This window comes from Thamnophis sirtalis, unplaced genomic scaffold, assembly GCF_051295495.1.
Source record: "Thamnophis sirtalis isolate CommonGarterSnake01/CBP01778 unplaced genomic scaffold, rThaSir2_p1.2 scaffold_10, whole genome shotgun sequence".
Lineage (NCBI taxonomy): Eukaryota > Metazoa > Chordata > Lepidosauria > Squamata > Natricidae > Thamnophis > Thamnophis sirtalis.
Genome location: NW_028261390.1, coordinates 19,753,519 through 19,772,366, shown reverse-complemented (window position 1 = coordinate 19,772,366; position 18,848 = coordinate 19,753,519). Strand labels below are relative to the sequence as shown.

The following is an 18,848-nucleotide window of genomic DNA, read 5'->3' as shown; positions in this document are numbered from 1 at the left end:
GATCAGGGGTATTAAACTCAAGGCCCGGGGGCTGGATCTGGCCCATGGGGTACTTTGATCTGGCCCATGGGGCCACCCTAGAAACAGCAAAGGACCAGTGCCTCTGCCAGTGAAAACAGAAGTCGGGAGTTTGTTTTCACCAGCAGAGCGCTAAGGCCACCACAGGTGCCCCGGACACAAGTGATGTCAAGCTAGCCAGCCCCCCCTGCTCCCTCCCCAAGTCAAACACAACTCTGATGCATCCCTCAATGAAATTGAGTTACCTTTGGTCTAGGTGAGCAAAGAATGGCTATTGCCAAGTGGTTATAATTGGTGTTTATTGTTCTAATACAGTACCTCATTTTATACCTAGGACATTGCATTCTTTTCTGTGCTTGATGCAAAAATCCCTGCTTACATTTCACACGATAGCCAGATACTAGAAGGCACGGTAAACTATGGTTGGGTTCAGTGTATTGATTCTCCTGACTTAGTTTGTATCCCAGCCACCTTTGTAGTAGCTTGCTCCTTTTCGATGTATTGACATAATAGAAGCAAACCTTGACACTACAGCATTCTGATCATTACTGAGCCACGGTGGCGCAGTGGTTAAAATGCAGTACTGCAGGATCCTTCTGCTGACTGCTTACAATTTGACAGATCAAATCTAGCCAGGCTCAGGGTTGACTCAGCCTTCCATCCTCCCGAGGTAGGCAAAATGAGGACCCAAATACTTGGGAGCAATATGCTGACTCTGTAAACCCCTTAAAAGAGGGTTGTAAAGTACTGTGAAGTGGCATGTAAATCTAAGTGCTATTGCTATTGCTATTACTGGGCCAAGATAGCCGCTCTCTCTCTCTCTCTCTCTCTCCACCTTGTATCCTGATTTTAGCTTTCTACCCTCCCAAGAGGAGGGCATGAAAAAAAAAGATGAAGCAACAGAATATACTGCAGCTGGAATGGACCTACTTTGTAGTTCTTCCACTCTCCTCTTACGCCCACAGGCCAACCAGGAAAATAAACCACATAAAAACCCCTCCGCTTGAACCCTACATGGCTTTGTATTACTTAATGTGATTTCTTTAGTCACAATTTAATCTACACGTTGACTGTCAGATGAGCCTTCATGAAGGCTTGCAGAATAGGACAAACCAATTTGCTTCGGAAGTTCCATTTAAGAGAACAGATTTAAAACCATTCAACAGCATTAGCAGATTAGCCTTATGATTATAATAACACATTTGTTGTTCCATTATTATAACACATTTGTTGCTCATCAGCCCCATCTTCCCTGATCCCTTGTTTGCATGCTCTTGTGATGAAGCACTCAGAAATGAAATTTATATAGCGTATAAAATCTGTACCTGCAGTTGATGTTGCTCTGTGGATTTGACATATTAAACCACAGGACACATTTTTTTAAAAAAAAGCAACTACAATTTATTCCTGGGAAGGGTGCTAATGACAAAGTTGCTGAAACCGTTTGAGGACCTCCAAAATGATATAAATTTCTCTTCCGCCCCCCTCACTTCTTACCCAAGTTGAGTGCATTTGGTGTTTTCCAGCAAAGGAATAGCAAATAGATGAATGAAGATGTGACATCACTAACAGCCAATGGCTGTGCTTCTATGCCATTCTCTATTTTATGCTGCAGAATGAAAGAAGCACATTAGTAATGCTTTGTGCTCTCTGCTAATAATTCATGTTACCCTTGGATGCTTCCTGCTTGAGGTAATCCCAGATAATGAAGGTAAAGCATTAGTGGCTTTACGATGTAATGCCTTGGTAATAGGCAAAACAAACTGGATGGTTTAAATGTTTCTTCTCTAGTTGTTGTATGTGAAATATCCAGACTATTGATCATTCACTTGTTCAACATCTGTTCATTTAAAATGTTCAGGCACATCTCTTAACTTTTTCAGGGTTAAAATTTTGCATCAGGATTTACTTTACATAAAAGAGGCAAACACTTCTGCATAAAACAAACAATTGTATTAAATAGAATAGAATAGAATAAAATAGAATTCTTTATTGGCCAAGTTTGATTGGACACACAAAGAATTTGTCTTTGGTGTATATGCTCTCAGTGTACATAAGGAGAAAAAAATACATTCATCAAGAATAAAAAGATACATCAATCAAGAATAAAAAGAATAAAAAGAGAGTCAGGGTTACTAATAAGCTATCAAATCGTATTAGGAAACTAATAAAAACTATAAATTGAAAGATATAAGCAACATAGTTGTAGTAATAAGTTGGATGTGAAGTTTCCAAGAGTTGGCCTAATTAATTTACGAGCCTCGAGACAAGGTTTAAAAAAACCCCATTCATTTATTAGGACTAACATCTTGGCACGGCCCTTTGTGGAGCCGAAACTAAATCCCACTTAATGGCATCTGAACTTTACCCCTGTGTCCCCTCCCCTCTGGTTGAGGTCATTAATCACATTTTCCAACAGGAAGTTATGGCAGAGTTCAGGACATGCGCATTCATATCCCAATACAGAAATATGAGACTTTTACTCTGGCCAAAAGTATGCATGGCATTTCTCCCCCCCCTCCTCAAGTTGATGTAGTCATGGAAACGCTTTAGACGTTGCCTGGTATAATATAGTTTGACCAAAAATCTAGATCAGGGGTATCAAACTCAAGGCCCGGGGGCCGGATCTGACCCACAGGGTACTTTGATCTGGCCCGTGGAGCCACCCTAGAAACAGCAAAGGACCAGCCTGCAATGCCTCTGCCAGTAATAGATGTTCTGGACTTTCTTTTAAATAATCAGCCAGTGCATGTTTTTCTTCTTCAACTGTTTGCTTCACTTGTAATAATCCTCTGCCACCTGATTTTCGGGGCAGGTACAATCTATCAGTATCACCACGTGGATGTAAACTGTAGTGCATTGTCATTAGTTTCCTGGTTTTTCGGTCCAAAATGTCCAAATCAGCTTGTGTCCAGTTAACTATACCAGCTGTGTATCTTATAACTGGTATTGCCCAGGTATTTATGGCCTTGATTGTATTTCCACCATTCAATTTAGATTTCAAATTTTTCCTAACTCTGTTGGTGTACTCTCGCCTGACAATAGTTTTTACTTCTCCATGCTTGATGTTATCCAACTGCAGAATGCCTAAGTATTTGTAGGCTTCATTTTTGTTGCATTTAATTAGTTGGCCATTGGGCATTTAAATTCCCTCACATGCAGTGATTTTGCCCCTTTTTATGGATACAGTGGCGCATTTTTCCATGCCAAACTGCATTGAAATATCGGTGCTGAATACTCAGACTGTGTTTGTCAATGATTGGATTTCTATTTCTGACTTTCCATAGAGTTTCAAATCATCCATATATAGTAAATGCGAAATTTTTTCAGCTTCTTTGGTTGTTTGGTAGCCTAATTTCATTTTTTTTAAGATTACTGATAGTGGGATCATTGCGATGATGAAGAGAAGAGGTGAAAGTGAATCACCCTGGAAAATTCCTCGCTTGATATTAACCATTCCGTAGATCTCATTCCCTACTGCCAACTCAGTTCTCCATTGTTTCATCGCCTTTTCAGTAAAGGATGTAATATTTTTGCTAATGCCAGTTGTTTCTAAGCATTTTATGATCCAACTATGTGGCAGTGAGTCAAATGCCTTTATTATTACACAATTGTATCACAGCGGCCAGTTGTTTCGCCGGATTTGGCATTGGTTACTAGTCGGGCCCCACCCAGGGGCCTAGGACGTCGTAACGTATTTTCGTAATATGCGTGCAGTTCCAAGCAGTGCGGCTTTTTGCATTTGACTGATGGTGATTTTGTCAATTTTTAACTGTTTTAAATGTAATTCCAGTGCTTTTGGAATAGCACCCAAAGGGTGCTTTATTTATTATTATTATTATTATTATTATTATTATTATTATTATTATTATTATTATTATTATTATTATGTTAATATTTGGTGAGATTCACAGCTTTTGGGGTTGGTTGGTAGCTCAACAGCTCAAGTCCTAACCAAGGACCTAGGAACTGTTAAGGTAACGTCGGAGGATATAAGCTGCTCCAAGTAGGGTGGTTTTTTTGTAGAATCAGAATGTTCAAGTCTGATAAATTTAAAATTTCCAAATAGCGAGGTAGCCCTTTGGGTATTGCTGCAAAGGCTCCAATTACAATCGGGACAACACACAATTTCCTTTTTCCACTATTATTATAGCAAATATGGGTTGGGCTGAGAGAGAATAACTGGTCCAAAGTCACCCGGCTGGCTTTCATGCCTAAGGGAGGCCTAGAATTTGCAGTCTCCTGCTACCTAGGCTGGCACCTTACCGAATACCAACCTATCCCTATCATATTCCTCCTTCAAATTCTCTGAACCCTACGTCACCATTCTAAAATTATTCCAGATGGCAACTGTTGAGGCAGGATGGAGCAGCGGAGGAAGAAAAACATGTATGATGCTTGGGTGCATTCTTCTTTGATACTAATATACATTTCCAGATCCTCAGCATGGAGCGTATTATTCATAGTGCCAGGTGATCAAAAAAGAGACAATTAAACTGGGCTTAAATGCTATTACAGTACTTGAAAAGGAACTTACTCCCTGAGACTAGCTCAGGTTTAAGAGTTGCTGGAAGAAAGATGAAAGCAATAAGCTTTTTTCCCTCATCTCCCAGTGGACCCTATATCAGTTTATTTGTTTCTGTTGCCTTTAGCAGCAGGTAGTCAACAATTGGTATTCAGTCAATCATTTGCTAGCAGACAATAGTTTATGACTGGTCCTAATGCACCTTCATAGATTTTTCATCACAGGCCAGCTGGCTGCCCTGATCACCTAGTTCACAGGTATCAAATTCAAGGCCTGCGGGCCAGATGCGACCCAAGGGGTGGTTAGATCTGGCCCCTGGAAACAGCGAAGGACCAGCCTACGGTGAGTCTGCCAGCAAAAATGGAACTCATGAAGGCCATATGTGGCCCTCCCGAACTCCGTTTTCGACTGCGACAGCCTCCTGCAGCCCTCTGCCAGTGAAAATGGAGCTTGTGAGGGCTGCACGCTACCCTCCCGGGCTCTGTTTTCATAGAGTTCTAGCAAAACAAACTACTAGCAAAAGTGGCATTTGATCACATGAGTGACATCAAACTGACCACGCCCCCCTCACCCCTCTCAAGGTCAAACACAACCCTGATGCGGCCCTCAATGAAATCTTGTTTTACACCCCTGACCTAGTTTAAGGCAAGCATTTTTGGGCAATGTTTTTGTTGCTGGAGAATAGGGTTTTTTTTCACTCTGCTTTATACCGAGAAATCATACTATTAGAGGCGCCAACTATACCCACATCTGATTATTTATTTTAAGGAATGCAGGAAACAGTTATTAAGTGGTGTCAGGTTGACTTGTACTGGGTATATACACTGACACTGAGTTTCTTCCTTTGTCTCACAAATAATTTTTTGGATTGGTTTAATGAGGCTAATCACTTTGTAACTCTTAGAATGTTTGAAATAGGTTCTGAATGCTACAATGAACGTTCTATGCCTTGTAAAGATAATATCTGCTCTGTATATTGACTTGGATTTCATTTTCTAAAACGGAAGTAAATAATGGTCACTGATCATGTAAGATTTTGATGGAGGAAATTTTGAACTGATCATGAGCATGTGTTTTAGATTATGGTCTTGTACCTTTTTTTATATGTAACTAGCTGTTAACCCTGTGTTGCCTGGGTATTTGTTTATCCCAATCCTGTATTAGATATTCACAAATGTCCGGACCAAGTGTAATTTCTAATGTTGGATTTTCCCTCTTACCAGAGGGAGCCCCCTTGTGGAGTACTGTGAAGCTGTTACCATGGCAATTCCATTGTGCTGTACAGTAGAAGCCATTTTAAAGCAGTACAGTAGAAGCCATTTTAAGGCACAACAGGCTGTATCTTAATAGAACACACACCCCACGGGGTGTTAAGGGTGTCTTACCCCCACAGTATTTGTTTCCAGAGAGTAAGTCATCTATGTACCAAGTTGGTTGGAATTGCTTGCGGCGTTCCAGAGTTATTCTGGAACATACTCACATGCAGCCATAGATAGATATTTAAATGGATGTAAAGCAATAGTTTTTTAGTGTATAACATCTGACTAAAATGGAATTCTTATATCACTAATCTCTAGCACAGATAATTGGGTTGTCTGGAAGAGTTGCTTTGTCATATTGTTAGCTCTTAGTCTATGATTCAAGGAATATTTAAGGGGGCTGTTTGTTCAAGGAGCAGTCCTCTATGCATTAAATGAAGTTCTGTTCAGGTTTTCATCATAACATATTTCTTTCTTTGTCTGGGGTGGGTTTATAAAGAGTGTGCCAGTGGAACTTTGGTGGCCATCTGGACATGGAAATCAGCCTGGATACAACATGACAGCAATGTTCGTAATGCAGGAAGAATACAAGATCATAAAACATTGGAAGGTATGTGAGATCTTCTACTTAGCAATACATATGACATACAATTGTCTCTTTCATAGCCTTTGTGACTTGACTCATAGATTGCACTATATTAATAATCAAAGAATTACTACATCTTGCAAGATTTTGGCACGTATAATGTTGAAGTGGATGAGTAGAGTCTGAACTCTACCCCCACCCCACCCTTTCTCAATGATATACACATTAACATATTGTCCAATGTTGCTTAAATATTTGTGTCTATTTTAATATTTTCATTTTGCAGCCTACCTGTGTTAAGGATAAGGTTGTGAATTGATGGCTACATTTGATCTTAGATTTCCCCATCTGCCTATCAATATCAGCAGAGTCCTTGAAAGGAAGGAGAAAGCAAATGGATTTCTTCTTCCTGGTGCAAGATCTGACATTTTGGGGGGTTCTGGAAATTCATCACTTTGCTTCTTGCAGAACATTTGATGAGGCCAATAACTTGGTCAGTGAAAAAATCTTGCAGGTCTCTTGAATGCCTCTGTGGGGCATAAAGAAATGGTGGAAGGCTGCTTATAACAGAATAACAGAGTCGGAAGGAACCTTGGAGGTCTTCTAGTCCAACCCCCTGCTCAGGCAGGAAACCCTATTACCACTTCAGGAAAATGGTTGTCCAATCTCTTCTTTAAAACATCCTGTGTTGGAGCATTCACAACTTCTGGAGACAAATTGTTCTACTGATTAATTGTTCTAACTGTCAGGAAATTCCTTCTTAGTTCTAGGCTGCTTCTCTCCTTGATTAGTTTCCACCCATTGCTTCTTGACTCCCTCTTCTTTGTGGCAGCCCCTGAGATATTGGAACACTGCTATCATGTCAGCCTCAGTTCTTCTTTTCATTAAACTAAACACCATGTTACCCACTAAGAATGTGCTCTTTGAAAACATTGCATGCAACTACTGGAATATGGTCTCATGATATTAATTTTTACATTTAATGTTCTTTGGTGTTATTTATTGCCAGTTTGTGCAATAATATTACTGGAAAAGCAAGGACAGATGATTAAAAATATTATAAAATGATTGTTTCACTATTGCTGTTCTGATTGGCAGCATCTTGTCATCATGGAGTGATTTATTTCTACAATACCTGTTAGAGAAGTAATACTTTTGTTACTATGTGTGTGTTTGGGTCTAGGAGCCGAGGTGGCGCAGTGGTTAAATGCAGCACTGCAGGCTACTTCAGCTGACTGCAGTTCTGCAGTTCTGCAGTTCGGCTGTTCAAATCTCACCGGCTCAGGGTTGACTCAGCCTTCCATCCTTCCGAGGTGGGTAAAATGAGGACCCGGATTGTTGTTGGGGGCAATATGCTGACTCTGTAAACCGCTTAGAGAGGGCTGAAAGCTCTATGAAGCGGTATATAAGTCTAACTGCTATTGCTATTGCTATTTATTCTTGAATGGTTAGACTTTGGGGATGGGTCATAGCTGTAGGGAACAGTCTCCCCCAAATTAACTTTACTTTTCAAGCCATTGCCCTCCTGATACATTGGACATTCATTCTCATCACATACAGCCAATGGCTATGCCGGCTGGGTATTATGGGAATGGTAGATCAACCCACCTGGAAGGAAAAGGCTCTTGTAGAAGGCTGTAATTCAGAAACTCACTGTATAATGAATTGGGATAATCTCAAATTTACCCAGCTACTCCTTTAAAGTTGCCAACAAAAACTTTAGGTTCTTTTTTACATAACTGAACTGTTTCTCCCCCCACCCCTTTAATTGTAATTTGAATCAGAAACTGTCTGGAGAAAAAAAATGTGATCCTTTTAAATCTGTCCTAAGATTTCTGTAGTTTCTCTGTGTATGCAGTCTGATTATAGTAAATACTTTCTTTAGTTCATTCATTAAATTACCCTGAATTTACATTACATTACCACAAATTATACTGTAAACAAACTGCATGGGTGTTCATAGCAAAAACATATTTTTTTGTTGAAAAAGAATCGGGATTCAAGCAGAAATCTTAGAATTCTCCAGCAGTGTCTAGTTTTAGGTTCCATTTCCAATGGATTCCAATTTAATCCAACCTCGTGTCTTTCTTATTTTAAGAATTATTGCAATAAGGTTACAATATATTTCACATGGTGGTTTTGGGGAGGAGAATATCCAAATCATACATCTTTAATGTAAAGATTTTTCTCAAATATGTCCAAATTTTCATTTTCCTCAGGTTTATTTTCGGACAGTAGAACTGATAGAGGAACCTATTCCTGATTCACCCGGTTTGAGTTTTTATTTCAGAATAAATGGACGGCCCATTTTTATGAAAGGCTCTAACTGGATTCCGGCTGATTCTTTTCCTGACAAAGTGAACTCCAAAATGTGAGTTTGAACAAATGTTTTTTAGATGTTCGCTGTAGGAAATTTGTCTATAGAGGCTTCTACTTGATTGAAGGTTGGAGAATTTTGAAACAGTTTCGAAACAGTTGTGTGGAAATGTTAATATTTCTTTCTAATGGAAGATAAGTAATTCTGCCGTTCTAGAAATAAAATATATTACAGAGTTCTTAAAGAAGAAGGAGCACATTAAACAAAAGATCTTTTGAAAGTACTGGGAATTTAGCAATAGGTTCCCCCCCCACACACCAATTTTAATGCTACTCTTTGAAAGAGGAATGAAAATAGCAACTTGCAAAGATTAATTTTATTATTAGTCTATGGCAACAGCAAGAAAATATGTCTGTGGAGATCTGAGTCATTCAGGGCATAGTTGTAACAAAAGTGCTTTTTCAAAAGGCAACTTTGAAGATGTTTCGCCTCTCATCCAAGAAGCTTCTTCAGTTCTTCTTCAGTTTTTGAGTTCAGAATTGAAGAAGCTTCTTGGATGAGAAGCAAAACATCTTCAAAGAAAAACAAAGTCAAGTTGCCTTTTGAAAATGTTAGATTGGTAGCATCTTTGGGACAACCCAGAAAATATGATAGCCAAGTTTCTTTCCTTCAGTTCCGTGCTGCTCAGGGAATAATTCAGTGCCCAAATATAAAAAGCAAGGTAACCATTGAATTATGTGCATGCTTTCAATTGAAATATTTGCTACTTCCTTATGTTTTTCTACAGGGTAGCATTTGCTGCTCAGTGAGATTGAACTCTCGCTTCTTTTTGATAGGTTACGGCTCTTATTGCAGTCAACAGTTGATGCCAATATGAATATACTTCGAGTTTGGGGAGGAGGCCTGTATGAGCAAGATGAATTCTATGAGATCTGTGATGAACTAGGAATCATGGTAAATCCCCCAAACCACCAATTTGTTAGCACCAACTGACTTCAAATGTAGTAGCCCAAATATTATATAGTAGCCCAAATATACTGCATCCAGTTTTGGTTGCCACGATGTAAAAAAGATGTGGAGACTCTAGAAAGAGTGCAGAGAAAAGCAACAAAGATGATTAGGGGACTGGAGGCTAAAACATATAAAGAACGGTTGCTGGAATTGGGTATATTCAGCTTCATGAAAAGAAGGACCAAGGGAGACATGATAACAGTGTTTCAATATCTCAGGGGCTGCCACAAAGAAGAGGGAGTCAAGCTATTCTCCAAAGTACTTGAAGGCAGGACAAGAAGTAATGGGTGGAAATCAAGGAAAGAAGCAACCTAGAACTAAGGAGAAATTTTCTGATAGAACAATTAATCAGTGGAACAACTTGCATCCAGAAGCTGTGAATGCTCCAACACTGGATGTTTTTAAGAAGATGTTGGATAGCCATTTGTCTGAAGTGGTGCAGGGTTTCCTGCCTAGGCAGTGGGTTGGACTAGAAGACCTTCAAGGTCCCTTCCGACTCTGTTATTCTGTATTCTCTAAATTAAGTGTAGCCTTTGGCTGCACAATAGTTGTCCATTCCTGTAGTAAAACCACAGGTAACAGCTTAAACCAGGGGATGGAAGGTGAATTCTACTGGAACAGATTTAAAATCTAGCACTGCGTGTCTAATGCACCAGTGTAGGAATGCTTAGCCAGATTAAACAGGCTACTTTTCTCCTGTACAGCAGTTTGTGAATATGCTGAAGAAACAGAACCCCTGGTGCTTTTAGTTAACTGAATCTACGCTCATGTGGGAAAGATTGCACACTTCAACAGTTCATAAGTCTCTCTACTCTGGAAAATGCAAAAGAAATAAAACCAAAAGTAACTGAGTAAAAAAAATGCAGAAGTAGGAGAATGAGGAACTGCTCATGTTTCCTGTTTAGTTTCCGTCTTGTTGGTACCTGTATTGTTACTAAATGCTCACTATGATGGTTCTTTTGACTTTTGAGATATATTAATAGCAATAGCCCTTAGACTTACATACTGCTTCACAGTGCCTTACAGCACTCTCTAAGCAGTTTACAAAGTCAGCATATTGCCTCCAACAGTCTGGGTCCCCATTTGACCAACCTCGGAAAGATAGAACGCTGAGTCAACCTTGAGCCTGGTGAGACTCGAACTGCCAAATTAAATTAAGATGAATAGAAGAGAATACATATAACCTATTAAATCTTTGGTGCTCTTTATGTCTGTATTCTACTCAATTGCTTGTTGAGGAAACAAACCATGTTTCCTTTTTGTATTCAGGCTAAAGACTATGATGGTTGTAGGATGTTTGACAACAATTAAGCCATCATTTTTTCATCATTACTTTATATTACTCTATGTAGCTTTTTCCACTTTATAATGCTAATGAATCCCCTAATTAATCCAATTTTGTTGGGCTACAACAAACCTTTATTGTACTTTTATTATATCTTATATACTGCAAAGCTGGAGTGCAAGCTCTATATTCAGAGGGGTTCCACCACAAAACCGCGTTCGACTAAAGGGCGATCGACGAAACCGCGTCATCACAGCGCGACAACAGCGCGGAGACAGAAGCACGCTGTAAACGCTAAACCTAAAATTAACTCCTAAACCTAAACCTAACCCCCCTAAACCTAATCCTAAACCTAACCCTAAACCTAACCCTTAACCTAACCCTAACCCTAACCCTTAACCTAACCCTAAACCTAAACCTAATCCTAACCCTTAACCTAACCCTAACCCTAACCCTAACCCTAACCCTTAACCTAACCCTAACCCTTAACCTAACCCTAAACCTAACCCTAAACCTAACCCTTACCTTAACTTGAATCGGCTTGCTTTCAAAGCGCTATTTAAAGCGCCCTTCTTTCTCCACGCTCGCTGTTGTCGCCCTGTTGATGACGTCAGCGACGCGGTTTAATCGGGCGCGCTTTAGTCGAGCGCGGTTTTGTCGTGCCACGATTCAGAGGCATATTTTCAAGAAAATGTGACAGGAAACTAGCTTTAAGTACGATTTGGAGGAAGACAATATTTTGATGACTGTGTATCCTTTTAAAATTACCCTGACTGCTCTTTAGAAGGCCAGATCTTGAAGATGAAACTCAAATACTTTGGCCACCTAACGAAAAGGAAGGACTCACTGGAGAAGAGCCTAATCCTGGGAAAGATTGAGGGCAAAAGAAGAAAGGGACGACAGAGAATGAGGGGGCTGGATGGAGTAACCGAAGCAGTAGGCATGAGCTTAAATGGATCCCAGAGGATGGTAGAGGACAGGAAGGCCTGGAGGAACGTTGTCCATGGGGTCACGATGGGTCGGACCCGGCTTTGCAACTAATAACAACAACAACATTATTTTAAAAAAGTAACCCTTAAGGTTAAGGTTGACCCAATCTTTCTTGATGCAGTGCCCTCCAGATCTATGACATGAGTCTTCATAATCTCTAGTTAGTATGCCCTTGATATATTATTGCTCCAATACTTTTTGTAAATAACATTTTGGAATCAGTGATATGATATAATATATGTTCTGCCTTTATAAAAAGACGCCGGTTGTGTATTGATCATCAATTCCCCCCCCCCTTAATTTTCTAGATTTGGCAAGACTTTATGTTTGCGTGTGCCCTTTATCCAACCAACCAAGACTACTTAGACTCAGTAAGAGCCGAAATTACTCATCAGGTATGGTATTCTTTACATGGGGATGAAGGTTATAACAAACTATCACAAAGTATTAATGTCAGTTGAAGGTTTATCAACAAGTTTATCTTGCTCCACGTAGGGCAATTCTATTGTTAATCCACTGTTCCCTTCCTTCCCACAATGTATGGGACATGTTAATGGGTGACATGCAAACTTTCTATCTAACATGGTTAACTGTCCACATGGCAAGCTATGAAATGAAATTGAGTAACTGAAACAGTAGAGTAACATTCTTTAAAACTCATTCACAGAAAGTTATGTCAGAGATAGATAACTCTGATTCTGTGATTGGATGCAGCCTCTCTCTTCATCCTATGTGTCACATCCTTAAAATCTCCGTAAAACCTCCATGGAAAATGGGGAATCCTTCCCAACCTAATTTCCACATGGAGCAAAAAGTATGTTATGGCCTGTTAACCATTTTTTACTCTTATGATGAATATTCTCCACATGCACAGCATTCTAACAGCTTCCGCTGATGCCAAGGGAAACCTCTTAGTTATCTTATATGGATTTTGGCCAAGGAGGAGGAAAAAGAGAAAAGATGTGACGGGAGGGAGAGAAAAAGAGAGATACAGGAGGGGGAGGATTTAATGGATTGGATTATGGAGGGGAAAAATGGGTGCTTTCTTTCCTCAGAAGAAATGCACTGTATATATTAACGTAATTGTAGATTGCCTTTCATATAGAAAAGTGTTGATTGATTAGCTTGTACTGTATGCTTGATCATTTAATAACCTGATTATAAAAACTGAAAGTGGGCCAGTATAATTTTGAGCTGGTAGAACTGGTACTTTCATCATTACCATCTCTGGCCTATAGCTAATTCCATCACTGAATAGTTGCTTGTATTTGTAGAGTTAATTTGCCTTGGTGGAAGAAGATATGACTCGATTATTCCTTTAACAGGCTGTGACTTTGGAACTTTCCATTCTGTTGATAAAAGTTTCACAACATTAAATGCCCTATTTATTTATTTGAATCAGAGATAAGCCTAGCTAGCAGATGCAATAGAAATAACGGCACGATTGGGCAATTCTAATCTGATTATTTTCTTAGTAATTATTTTAATTAAAAAAAACTTAAACAGGATCTGGTGCAAAGGGACTAGATTCTTGTTCCTTGAACTCTTTAGAACAAAAGTCACTTCCAGAATATGAAGAATAGGTTCCTTTACATTTCCAGATACATTAGGACACTTGATAAAATTAGTCCATTCAGAAAGTATTCGGACCCCTTTCACTTTTGTCCATTTTGTTATGTTGTAGCCTGATTCTACTGTTGTTGAAATCGATCCCCCCCCCATTAATCTACATTCAGTACCCCCTAATGACAAAGTGAAAACAGAATTTTAGAAATGTCTGTAAAGTTATTAAAAAGAAAAAAAACCTAAAATATCACATTGGCATAAGAAGACTCTATAGAATTAGGCTGCAGCGTAACAAAATTGACAAAAGTGAAGGGGGTCTGAACGCTTTCTGAATACACTGTATGTCAGCCCCCCCCCCATTTGTGTCCTTTGATTTTTAAGGTAGCCTTGGTCATGCTTGCTTTGATTTCTGTGTTGAAAGAAATGTCCATCTGGGTTCAGTTCCAAGTGGGGGGAAGGACACTGGAAACATAGAGGCTGGTTGGGCAGCTGGAGGAGAGAGAGAGGTATTTATACCCTCTCTTGGGCCTTGCCCTTGAGCTTCCTGTTCCTGTGCAAGAAGTGTATTCTATTGGTTGTAGTCAGATTCCCATGAGGAGTCATGTTTGTCTGAGTCAAGTTTGGTGAAACCTTGGGCTGATGTAATGTCCCCAGGTGTTTTCACAATGCAGTGAGCCCTGCTGTTAGATGGGTAGATGGCTAATCCTATTATGTCCTGAGAGGTCGATTCTTAATCCCATCACCCTGGAGTTGGAGGACTTTTGTCTTGTGGATAAAATGTGCACCAAATATCTGCTGGGGGCAGGGAGCTGCAGGAAACTGCTTTGTCTTTAAAAACATGTTTCTGCTTTTCTTATCCAGGGAAATATAATATTCTGCCTTTTTAATATTTCCTAGAATATTTCATTCTTCTAGGAGAGGTGTAGATGCTAACTTTCTACAACTGGAAGTTGTAATCTTAGTGCATCTGAAAGAAGCCAGTCTTCAAAGTATTACTTTTGTTTGGTTTGACTTTAGGCTTTTTCATACAAATACTTCTGATATAAATAATTTGCAATTTTCTACAAATACTTGAAAGAAGTTCTATTCTTTCCAGATAAAGCGACTGAAATATCACCCGTCCATCATTTTATGGAGCGGGAACAATGAAAATGAAGTTGCACTTTCCACCAATTGGTTCTCCATTCCAAAGGCACAGATGAATCTTTATTTCAAAGATTATGTGACACTTTATGTCGATAATATCCGAGAAATTGTTTTTGCTGTAAGTACCAACTTTTTTCCCCCTCTTATGAGATCTAAAAAGGGCCGACATTTTAGTTGGTTTTGTGTTCTGATAAATGGTGACTTTCCTTCAGAGTTTGGAAATGAGTAGATTGTTTTAAATAATTTTGCAAACATTAAAGATGCACTAGATGAAATCTGGAAACATCTGTTTCCTTTGAGTCCTGATGTTCTCAAAATGCGCTGACAACCTTTTGTGTTCTGCTTTCCCCTTACAATTTGTGTTGGCTTTATAAGATATGTATCAAAATGATTTCTTCTGTTGATTGCCTATTGTAGAAGGTTAGAAAAGTTTTTCTCAGTGGGGGAAAAAGACCAATGTCCCAATTTCAATATTGGTGTTTGCCTTGATAAATGTTTTAAAAGGGTTCATACATTTTTTCTCAAAATTAGGAAACACAACACATATCTTTTACCCTGCGTTTAGCTAATATACCTCATCTTTCTCAGGGACTGTGTAACTCCTGCGTCACAGAGATGCATACTTCCTTTTTTCATTTTGCAACTGTGGTCTGTTCGTATTGGAACACGGTTAACTTACTAATTATGACACTACATTAATAGTAATAGTTTTTCTTCAGACATTTCGTAAAAAACAGATAGGAGATGAAATCATTCTGTAAAGAGGAAGTTTACCATCTGTCTTAAAAATGGTGATGATTATTTGGCCTAGTTTAGCCTCCTAGATTCTGTTGGAACACCTTTGTGTTTTTAGAAATCTTGTCTGACTTCTCTAATAAACCTAATGATATGCTTCTGGTTTGGAAGGAGTAGGCTGTTTTTATCACCCTTGTTATGCATAAGCTTGATGACCTTATTGCATTGCTCACAACAATACATGACCATGAATCCTTAGTTTTGAACACACTTAGTTTTCCCCCCTTCTATATCAGGCTGGTCCAGGCCCGTCTACCTCCTAATTCAATTCCTGCCCAGCTGCCATGTTGTTTGGATTACCAGATGTCTTATCTCTCACCTTTTCTTCCTCTCTTCCTTGTATTTTCTTTTTCCCCTCTCCTCCTCTTTTCTGAAATCTTAAGCAGGGAACAAATCCTGGAAAATCACCATCCCTGCCAATGGCCATTTCATATTGGAATGTCAGAGATCTGGTTACAAGCTGTGCAAGCCAGTTCTACATGTGTGCAGGGATTGTTTTGAATTTTTCTGAATTCTGACTAAAAAAATCCCAGGAAGCTGTTTATGATACATTATAGGATGCAAATGGGGGACACAGTGGCTAGTGCCATGTAACAGAGTGAGCTCCTGTTATTTGTCCCAGCTTCTGCCAACCTAATAGTTTGAAAGCATGTAAAAAATGTAAGTAGAAAAATAGGGACCACTTTTGGTGGGAAGGTAACAGCATTCCGTACGCCTTCAGCGTTTAGTCATGCCGGCCAGATGACCACGGAGATGTATTTGGACAGCGCAGGCTCTTCGGCTTTGAAACGGAGATGAGCACCACCCCATAGAGTCAGGAACGACTAGCACATATGTGTGAGAGGAACTTTTTCTTTTTCCTTTAGGATTCAAATATTTGGGCTCACCCCCCCCCCTCCCCAAAGCATTTGTGCTTCTGAAAGCATTCTGTTGTTGAATAGCTGAATAGCTGCAATCCTAATCTGGCTAGAATAGGACCGAAAGAGCTCATATTATTTTTTATTCCAGCTACAAAGGCATTTTGGGACTGGGAAGAAAGATCTTCCCTGTATTGCCCCCATTGAAGGCTGTGTCTGGTGAAAGAAATAATTAACCGTAGGAAAAGAAGTATAAACATTACAACTGGTTTCCCCTCTCGAAAGATTGTTCAACGGATGTTGCAATTTAATATCATTCTCTGACGATTGTAGCAGTGCCTATGCAGGGAATTGTCATGGCTGCATCCACATTCAGCCCACTGAGAATAAAACATACGGCTTCAGCTGCCCCGACAGAAAGCTGTTCCTAGAGCCCTGTGCTTAGAGAGAATGAAAGAGCTTCTCCAAGAAATGGATTGGGAGGTGAATTCTTTGGCCAATTTTCTGTTTCATTCCCTTCAAAGATAGCCAGGGGTGAAATTCAGCAGGTTCTGACAGGTTATGGAGAACTGGTAGCAGAAATTTTGAGTACTTCAGAGAATCGGCAAATACCACCTCTGGCTGGCCCCAGGAGTGGGGTGGGAATGGGGATTTTGCAGTATCCTTCTCCTGGAGTGGGTTGGAATCAGGGGTGGGTTTCTCGCCCCGTTCCAACCGGTTCGGTTGGAACGGGGCCGGCGGCGTCCTCGTGCACGTGCGCAGCGCACGCATGCGTACTAGCGTCTGTGCGATGCTCCAGCTGCTCCTGGAGGACGCACTGTATGCGTCCTGTGCATGTGTGGAAGCACAGAACTCGTCAAAACCGGGTAAGGAACGTGGGCGGGCGGGTGGGCCCTTTGCTGTTCCCGGAAGTTACTTACTTCCGTGTTCGCCGACCAACCGGTTCGCGGGGACCACCGCGAACCGTTTGAAACCCACCCCTGGTTGGAATGGAGATTTTGCAGCATCCATTCCCTGCCATGCCCATCAAGCCTACAGAACTGATAGTAAAAAAAATTGAATTTCACCATTGGATATGCCATATACCAGGCATGTCAAACTCAAGGCCCGCAGGCTGGATCGGGCTCCAGGGGTACTTAGATCTGGCTCACAGGGCTGCCATGGAAACAGCAAAGGACTGGCCTGCAGTGCCTCTGCTAGCAAAAATGGAGCTCTGTTTTCACTGGCAGAGGGTTACAGGAGGCTGTCGCAGCCAAAAATAGAGCTTGGGAGCCCATTTTCACTGAAAGAATGCTTGGGTCACCACAGATGCCCATAGCACAAGTGACGTCCAGTTGGCCATGCCCGCCCCGGCCCCCCGAGGTCAAACACAACCCTGATGCGCCTCCATTGAAATCAAGTTTGACACCCCTGCCATATACTATCCATATTGAAGATGGAAGGCATCAGCTCCCTTCCGGATTATATTGGTTATGAGAGAAAAAATACCTTCTACGCCCTGTGATTATCCTCAAAATTGCCTCTGAATGAAAGAGCCAAGTTTGATAGCTAAAATGGTGGATGTTAATGTATATCCTTATGCACAACAGTTAGGAGATAAACTGACAGGGGTGAAAGATTCATTTGTTCTGCAGGAAGCAAATATAATGAGTTGTTTCCTTGGAAGTTGTCAAAGGCTTAAATAAAACTGGGGAGGAGGAAATTATGTAGGCAATCCTTAAGAAATGTAAAAGGAATCTTCATTTCCTGGATACAATTTGTTGGCCCTTTCCCAGTTTTTCCAAAGGCATTTCCATGGAACTACTGGTTTCATCCCTTGAAAGTTCATCCCCCCCACCCCCAAAAGCTAATAACTAACAACTATTCTCTTCCACTAGCCAAAGGAAAAGTATAAAAATCAGCATCCAGCCAGCATCTCCTTTCCTTTTCCTTTTTCTTTTGCAGTTCCTCTCTCTCCCATCCTCCCTCCGCCCCCATACACATATAGGGTATCTTTCCTATCAGCATAAGAAACCTTTGAAAAACTATATAACCTTGTTGTGTTGCCATGAGTTCATCAGAGAGAGGGGAGAATTGATAAGGTAGTAGCATGAAGTTACTTTGGCAATGCAAATAACTGAACTGGGGGGGGGGAGTTAATCAGCTCTACTGTGAAAGAGTTTGAAGAGATGCAGAGGGCACCCCGGATTATTACAAACCAAGTGCCTGGATGAGCCGTAAGCTTTTCTTTCTACGTTTCTTGCAGTTTGAAGAGAGATGGAGAGTTTAATCACTAGATATGTAAAAAAAAAACCACCATTCAGCCATCTGATAATTTAATTTATATCAGGGATGTCAGACTTGATTTCATTGAGAGCTGCATCAGGGTTGTGTTTAATCTTGGGGGGCCAGGGTGGGTGTGGCCAGGGTGGGTGTGACTAGCTTGATGTCACTCGTGTCGGGGGAGAGGGGCACCTGTGGTGGCCAAGTGCTGAGGCAAGACTTCCCTCAAAC

The 18,848-nt window shown here is 40.4% G+C and overlaps 1 protein-coding gene across 2 annotated transcripts in view; it reads left to right on the top strand.

Moving 5' to 3' along the window:
* MANBA (mannosidase beta) overlaps nt 1–18,848 on the top strand; it is an 80,333-nt gene that overhangs the window by 42,044 nt on the left and 19,441 nt on the right. For both annotated transcript variants that reach the window (XM_087724160.1, XM_087724159.1), the window contains exons 7-11: nt 6,302–6,412; nt 8,608–8,759; nt 9,542–9,659; nt 12,300–12,386; nt 14,654–14,821. In XM_087724160.1, coding sequence (XP_087580286.1) covers nt 6,302–6,412; nt 8,608–8,759; nt 9,542–9,659; nt 12,300–12,386; nt 14,654–14,821 — 636 coding nt within the window. The remainder of the gene's footprint in view (nt 1–6,301; nt 6,413–8,607; nt 8,760–9,541; nt 9,660–12,299; nt 12,387–14,653; nt 14,822–18,848) is intronic.